Genomic DNA, 8469 nt, shown 5'->3' with positions numbered 1-8469 from the left:
ATGGAAAAACATCAAACTTTCACTGGATCTGTGAATTCTGGTAACTGCTGTTTCAGTGTTGGAGAAATAAACAAGCAAACTTTTTTCGTGTACGCTTCTGGCTGTGATGTAGTTATATCAAACAGAGAATATCAGCCCATACAGATTCTAACGGACACAGATGAGTTAAATGTTACATGTTTAGATAGTAGTACTTTAAACGGAGAAGTTTTTATAGTTTATGGAACACATTTTAAAATATTCACACCTAAATTTAATTCTCTTAGTTTAAGTTATAAATACTTTTGGAAAGAAAAGAACAGTATTAAACTCAATAATCATACAGATAGTATCACTTTTATGGATATTAACTTTAACTGTGACATGATTTTGTTGGGTAGTCATGACAAAGTTTCACTTAACAAGTATAATAACAGCTTGGATGTAAATAATTCATTTTTTTTAAAAAGTGTTTGGGAAATGAATACAAATTACAACGTTTTGCAGCTTGAGTTTGCACCATTTTCAAAAAGCGTTTTGTTCGGATCACTGTTTGAAAATGAAACTGTTATTAGAGTTTGGCATGAGAGGTATAGCCAAATTAAAAGTGAAACACCAAATGATAAACTTGACCTCACATACACAGTTTTAAATCACCCTTTAAACGCGTTAAGTTTTGAATGGAAAAAAGGGCTTGTTTTGAACGGGGAAGAATACTTTTCTTATGCATTGATTTCTTCTTGCCAAGACTACATAAACAGGGTTTGGTCTGAAAACTATAAGCAGTCGACAACTTTGTTGCAATTCAGAGACCTGAGTAATCAATCTGAACCAAAAATTCCTATCGAATACAGCTTGGGCAAGTTTCAAAAAAACTTTGCAAACAGAGGTTTCTATCTCAGTGCTGTTATAAATCCCATGCAAGACATACCTATTTTTCCATTTGTTCAAGATAATAAGTCTAGTACTCCATTCCAAAATTTTACTATTCATTTTCTCAACAACAAGTACTTCCATATTTTAAATAGATTACAAAAATTCAAAGTAGAACATCAGTCACAAATAAACACGAACCAAAACAACAAAAGTAAAGATCATTCTGATGGTGTCTTGAAAGCTGACAAAAAGCAAAAAGAATCAATTTTGTTTGAGTGGAAAAACGAAAGAGACGTTTTGTTTGCCATACACCCAGTAGACGGTTCCTTGCTGATTTGGCACATAGAGTGGCTGGACAGCATGTGGGACAGCGAAAGAAAGCAGCCGCAGGTTTCTTTTTCTTCTAGAATACCCATGGCCTTTCCTGTGAACGACGCAAAGTCGCTATTGCCAAGATCATTTTTCTTTGCAAACTTGTCAACCAAGCAAAACGTGCTGCACTCAGCCAGCAGAGTGAACTTGAAAAGCAGTTTGACAGACAGCTCCGCTGAAGAAACGACGTATTGTGATTTTCAGCTGCTGAGCAAACACAACGATGGAAGTTTGAACTTGTGGCAGCTGTGCTTCAACGACCTCGAAAACCTCACTGCAATTTCGAGCGTCATACACTTGCAGAGATGCTGCGGTCATTCCCATCATCTTGAAAGCGTCTTGTCTCATCCCACCCTGCCAATAGTTGCCAGCAGCTCGTCCAAAAATCAACCATGCGTGAACGAGCTGATTGTGTGGCGCGTGGATGAAGTCACACCCTTGAAGCAAAGCGGAGGTCTCCAAGAGATAGCAAAAGTTCAAAGCAAGGAGTTCAACTTCAAGCAAAGCTTTTGGCTGCCTGTAACTTTGTCAGAAACATTGTTCAAAGAAAACACTGTCTGCTTGAGCACTGTTTTAGTTTCTCTGAACAATAAGAAAATTGATGTTTTTCAAGCTGTCATAGATGCCAAGGGTCTGTTTCAAAACGCAATGTCTTCCAACTACAAGCTGCCCGGCCTGATATCGAACCAGTCCTCAACACAACCTGGTTGTTTTTTGCACCTGAACACCTTTGATGACGAGCTGATAAGTTCAGGTGAAATTGTGTTTTTAAATGTGCTTGATCAAACGACCGTTTGCACAAACAATGAAACTGTGTACACCTTTTACATTGGCATTGGAATGAAAAGTTTGGATGGAATAATGGTTCTTGTGAGACAAATTGACATAAAAAATTTCGCCTGTGACACTGTTACGAAGAGAAAACTTACTGAAGTTTTCAGCGAAACTGAAAGCAGCGACAGTGAAGAAGAAAACTTTCGAGCCAAAGAAAAGCATGTTGAAGTAAAGTTGCTCAAACTTTTTAGTTATTCAATCAAAAATAAACCCTGTAATGATGCTTTATCTGTAGTACCAACAGTTGGTATACTCTCTGGTTTGTTTAACTCAAGTTTGAGTAATATTATAGATTCAAGTATTTCTAGACCCCACCATTTGTGTGTTGTGTATGAAAACTCAGACTTTGAGTTTTTGTGTCTGAACAAATCTGAGAATATTTTTGAACCAGTATATTTCTGCAACAACAAATCAACTACTAATGAGTTGTTTAATGGTAACTGTGAACAAATAATTACGTTGGAATTCGCTAATTCGAAACTACTAGCTTTAGTAGAAGCTTGTTTTATCAAACAAAAGCAAGTCTACTATTTATCTGTTTTTCGATGTAGTAATAGCAAAGGGAACAATTGGGAAAAATGTTGTATGTACGAAGTATACTCTATTGAAGAAAGTTCCAACAAGTTAACTAAGGAAGACTTTAACTTAGAATGGATTTCTAATAAAAAAGACGACTACTTCCTTGCTATTTCGGTCAACGACATTGTGAGCATCTTTGTACCGAGTTCAAAAACTCATACAGGCGATAAAAGTGCAAATGATAGTTGGTTGCTGGTTAAAAAAATAATGTTGGTTAACAAAAGTTCTTCTAAAACTGCTTCACTACCCCGAACGGTGTTATCTTGGACTTACGGAGGGTTTATTGTGGTTGGTACAAAAACCGAAATGTTTGTCTACAGCCCCAGTGGCAGCTCTGTAAAAACAACTGATCTGGATTCAGCTAGCAATCATCAAAATTTGTTTTCGCTGGCCGATTCTCTGTCGCCCACCCTTCCATACTACCATCCCGATGTTTTGTCTGATCTGTTGCACTGCGGTTACTTCAAGTTTGTCAAGCAAGTTCTCATAGATTTAGCTCTTTCGGCCAACGAAATTAAATCTCATAGAGTTGAGGTGGATCTAAATGAAAAACTAGAACTTAAACCAACAGTGAGTAGTTTTTCATCGAATGTTCTCACCAGTAGCAAACCAATGTTTCTGTATAACTCATTTGAAAAAACAAACGACCTCAGTACTTTCAAGGCCGTGCAAGACAGCAAGCCTGATAACAAAACACCCGAAAACGATTTGTTTGACCCTGTCAACTCTGAAAGTTCCGGTGAAAGCGATGATGGTCTAGACCTCAGTGATATCTCAGACATGGAAGGCGCAAACAACGATTCTTCTGAACATAATTTTATTGATCTCACAACGCTAAAATCAGACTATTTTGGTAAGGAGCATTGCGACGTGCTGAGCGATTGCTTTTCTTCTCACAAAGTTGCCGGCGTCAGCGGCTTGGGTCAAGTGGAGCTGTTGGCCATTGCCAACACTGTGAGCTTGCTGGAGAAAAATTTGAAAATAAACCTAAACGCTTCAAACTACGAAGCTCAAGCAACTGTGGCAACGAGCTCTTTAGATTCTTGCGGTTTCAGGTTTGTCACCGCTCTGCAGCATCACTTTTGCTTGTGCTTGAACCCGCGCAACAAAAATAACTCGCTGAAACCCGCTCAGATAGTTTGGGCGTTTCACTCTGAGTCAACGAGGGAAATTCTCAAGTTCATTCCATCTTATCAGAGCGGGAACCTTGCTTGGAATCAGCTAAAATCATTGGGAGTCGGTTGGTGGGTCACTTCAAAGACCATACTGGAAGAAATTTTCAAGAAACTGGCGGTTGCAGCCTACAGCAAGAAACAAGACCCGCTCGACTGCGCCTTGTATTATCTGGCTTTGAACAAAAAGAGCGTGCTGTGCAGCTTGTACAAGAAGAGGCAAGACAAGAGAAAGTACGAGTTTTTTTCCAACAACTTCAACGACCCGAGGTGGAAGAAAGCGGCCGTCGACAACGCCTTTTCCCTCATGACCAAAGAAAAGCACGTAGAGGCTGCTGCGTTTTTCATACTTGCCGGCGACATCAAGAGCGCGATAGACGTTTGCGTGAAGAGTTTGAACGACATTCAGCTGGCGATCGTAATATCGAGGCTGACTCAAAACTCCGACGAGGCGTACCACAGCCTGTTGAAAAAGCACGTGCTCGAAGAAAACTGCGCGTTGAACGGGTGTTGCTTCACTCGCAGCATGGCCCACTGGTCTCTGTGCGATTTCGAAAGCTCCGTTCTGACGCTGCTGAGAGGCGCGAAGACTTCGGACTGCTTCAACTTTTACTTTTACATCTCCTCACACCCCCTCGTGTTGAAAAGCAGAAAAGTGCTGGGCGCGCAGAACAAGGCGGATGAAACGGACAGGTACTTGCTGGAACGATCGCTGGTTTTCGAAACTGCGTTCAATCGTTTGCAGGAAGGCAAGCCTCTGCTGGCAATGGACGCTCTGAACCGGTTGCCTCCGGAGATCAGCACGGAAGAAGCATCGAAAGAGCCTGAAAAGAACGAGCGAGCATCCGACTTCGACTGGAGTCAGCCCGCTGAACTGAAAGAAGAGAGTGATGATGACAGTTTGGATCTGAACCTGAGTGACTCCGATGACAGCTCCAGTAGCAAGTCCTCTTGCCCAGAGGAACAAAAGCCAACTGAAAATGTATTAAATGAAAAGGAAATCGAGCAGGAACCGAATGCTAGCGTTAAAAACGATGCTGATGTGGTAGAGATCAAGTACACGGCAATTTGGAAAGTGCTCGTCAGTGAATTAGAAGCGCTTTCTGCTTCACAGAGTAACAACGTGATATCTTTCAGAAAACAAATATTCGACTGGTTTAAAAATTCCGTTGAAGTTTTGGAGTCTACGTTTGCTGAAAACCGAAACGTAAATGACAGCTTACAAGAGAAAACTGTAGAAAATTCAAGTGACAAGTCTTCTGATGAAAGTTGTCCTGAAAAGGCTGCCGAATCTAGCAATCACTTTGATAGAAAAAGGGCTACAAGAACTGTGAGTTACACAGACGGAAAAGTTAAAAGAAAAGACATTAAGCACAGGCACAAATGGCTCAAGAAACACAGGTTTTACTTACAAATGCTCATTTCTTACTGCACTGATTTTGAATCGTCGTTGCAAGCTTTGTATCCTGCAAAGTTCGAGCTTCTTCTCCTCTACCAAGAATCGTTTTTAAGTGATTACAGTTTCACCTTTTCAAACAGCCACCACCTGTTTTCTCCCATCGACGAAAACCCTTTCTTGCTGTCTCTGGCGCGGCCTAAAGTTTTCATGAGCGACGCCGCTTCCTTTTTGAAGCAGCGCACAAACGAAATTTTCTCCTTGATTTTGACCTTCACAAAGCCTTTCGGCAGCAGCGGAAGCCAGACTGAAACAAACACCTCGGACTTGTGTTGCGAGGCGAGAAAGGTGTCGTCGACGATCTTCCAGCTCCTGCACAACGAGCACCACCGTCCCGCCGCCTCCGAAAAGTGCGGCGGCATCTCGCAAGCCTCCCAGTGGCCCGGCACCGATCTCGTCCACAGCCTGTGCTACCCCTACTCCATTGCCAACGAGGCGCGGGTCGGCCTGATAGTTTTGTTCTGCGAGGTGGTGGCCGCCGTCCACGCGTCGCTCCTGATACACGGCCTGCTGAAGCGCAACGCCTCGCTGCTGCGCGTGCTGAGCGAGCGCAGTCTGGACAACGAGATGTGGTGCGCCGTCTTCGGGCATTCAGCGTCCACGCCGCGCAAAACCTCCGCCTGCTCCAACAACGCTTCCGACTCGAGCCGCAAAAGCGACGCTCTGCAAACCTTCAGCAAGCCGAAAGTCGTTTTCGTCTCTCCGAAGCAGAGCGTGTTCGACTACTTGACGGCAAACGTAACAGACGAGTTTGGTTCCGACGACGAAAACAGCGAAGGCGAATCCGACGCGGGTTCCGAATACTCGTTCAACTCCCAGGGCGAGTTTTGCAAAAAAACGAAATCCGCGGTTGATGGCGACGGCCTCGCTTGGTGCATCGCGAAGCTGGCGGTGGTCCAGAGGGCGAGCGGCAACCTGAAAACGCTGGTCGGCTTGACGGGAATGGACGCGAACGAACTCAACTCCACCTCCACTCTGCTGTCGGCGGTCCTGAGGCTGGTCGACTCTTGGACGGACGACTTGGTTGAAATCGTCGGAAGCCGCGAAGAAATCGGCACCGGTCTGCTGCCGAAGCATCGAATGAATGGCGTGGAGAGGCATTTCGCCAACAGAAACTACGAGCTCATGCTTTCGGAGAACAACACCCCGTTCGAAGGCGGCACGTCCCAGTTGCGATCCGCAAAGAGGCTTTGGAGGTGCCTGATTGAAACCGACTCCTTGCAGAGCACTTTCAACAAGTACTTGTTCTTCAAGAAGGCGGCCGACGCGGAAAGCAACGAAGTTGACGATAATATGAAAAGGAGCGCCCCCCAGCGGAAAGTGAAAATCCTGCACAGGGACGCGGACATGCTGACCAGCTTCTGCGTCAACAACGTCAACCGGAACTGCGTGGCGGTGGCTTCCAGCAAGGACGTGAAGGAAATAGACGTCACTCTCCTGCTCGACTCGGACTCGTGGCTGGTCATCGACGAGGTTCCGGACGTCGTCGAGGAAGAGTCGAGCCAATCAGCGAACACGTGGGCCGACTTCAGCGTGGCTCAGACGGAGCAGGGGGCCAACGTGCTGATGCGGAGGAGCATGGAAAACGTGAAGAGGCTCGACTCGCACCCCACCCTCCCCTACTACCTGGTGGGCGGTCGCCACGGCAACGTGAGCATGTGGGAGTGGGGCCACCAGCAGCACATCGGTCGCTACGACGCGGCGACCCCATGCGGCGGGATCACCGGGCTGCACTTCAGCCGGTACGGCAACAAGTTCGCGGCGGTAGACGGGGAAGGGGGTCTGCGGGTGTGGCAGGTGGGCAACTGCGACGAGCCGAGCTTCGAGAGGAGGCAGGTCCACAACAGGACGGCGAGCGACTGCTGCTTCGTCAGCTCCACCTCGGTGGTGGCCACCTGCGGCATGTCCAGCAGCCACAAGAACATCGCCGTCTGGGACACCCTGATGCCGCCCAGCAGTTGCCTCGTCAAAGGTTTGTTGTTTGGAGTGCATTTTATATATTGTTAATTAAATTAAAAGACCAAGTTTATTTACGGTTGTGTTGAAATAGTAAATTGCAATTCACACAAAGTTTTAGTTAGCATTTTGTTTTATTAAAATATAGTAGGTATTATTAATTTTTAACTATAATCTCAAACAAAAGTACATAACAAAAATTAACTTCAGATTTCGCGATATACGACAACATCGGGGTGTCGTGCGTCGCCTACTCCCCGCGCACCCGGTGCCTTTTGGCGGGAAGCAAGAGCGGTCACGTGGTGGCGTACGACGAGCGCGCCTTCCACAAGCCAATCAGCTGCGTGCGCGCGCACGACAGCGCCGTCAAGTGTCTGCACGCCGTCGGAAGCCTCCACGCCACCGGGTGCGGGTCAGGCGAGGTGAAGGTGTGGCGGGGGGAGGCGGAGGTGGACCGGATGGAGGACCACCACCCGAGAACCTCCATCTTCCGCCACTACGGGTCGGGAACGACCAAGGTGCGGATGAGCGGGGATCTGGTGTTTTCGTGCGGCGCCGACGGGACCCTGAAGATGACGTCGATTTCAGTTTGATGAATTTTTACTAATTTATTATTAATACTAGTACTAATAGTTGTTGAAATATGTGGGTTTTTGTGCGTAAGAAGTCGGTTTTATAGCAGATTGTAGTTGGTTGAATGTTTAACTTTTACTTTAATTTATGTTTAAAATTCAGTTTTGTTTTAACTATTTTTTTTTCTAAATTGCGCTTGGTGTTTTTTTTAATTGTTTTATTCAAGCTCACTGTTTAAAGGGTTTTGTAAACTATTTTATGCAAAAAAAAAGTAAAACTCTCTGAGTAAACTTATTTTCAAGTATTTTTTTTATTAATTCCGATTTGGCAATAAGTTCAATAACTCTAGATAAGATTTATTATTCTACCACTTTTTAAAATCACTTTATTAATCTTGTCTGTGTGCAATAAAGTTTATACGTTTTTATCATTTTAATAAAGAATATTTTTGTTTCATTGTGAAGTCACATCATATAATTGAAACTTTCTGGATCAAAAGTCCAAATAAAAATTTATTTGAAAAACAGTTTTGCAGAAGCTGTACATTTTGCTTGTATAAAAACATTACTTTTATTAGTATTTTTACACACTTAAAGCTAAACACGTATGAACGCAAGAAAATATATCTTTACATATATTTTTTAATAAATAGTTTTAAGGTTGATGCATTGT

At 44.1% G+C, this 8469-nt stretch overlaps 1 protein-coding gene across 1 annotated transcript; it reads left to right on the top strand.

The window, feature by feature from the left end:
* On the top strand, positions 1–8047 carry LOC145839476 (dmX-like protein 1). The gene is made up of 2 exons (XM_082947050.1): positions 1–7240; positions 7435–8047. Exons 1-2 carry the CDS (start codon positions 1–3, stop codon positions 7815–7817), a joined length of 7623 nt encoding a protein of 2540 aa, XP_082803176.1. The 3' UTR covers positions 7818–8047.
* Positions 8048–8469: the final 422 nt, after the last annotated feature.

Source organism: Thalia democratica, chromosome 6 (assembly GCF_965202585.1).
Source record: "Thalia democratica chromosome 6, ktThaDemo2.hap1.1, whole genome shotgun sequence".
Classification (NCBI taxonomy): domain Eukaryota; kingdom Metazoa; phylum Chordata; class Thaliacea; order Salpida; family Salpidae; genus Thalia; species Thalia democratica.
Note: the sequence above shows the minus strand (reverse complement) of the source record. Positions and strands in the feature narration are given on the sequence as shown.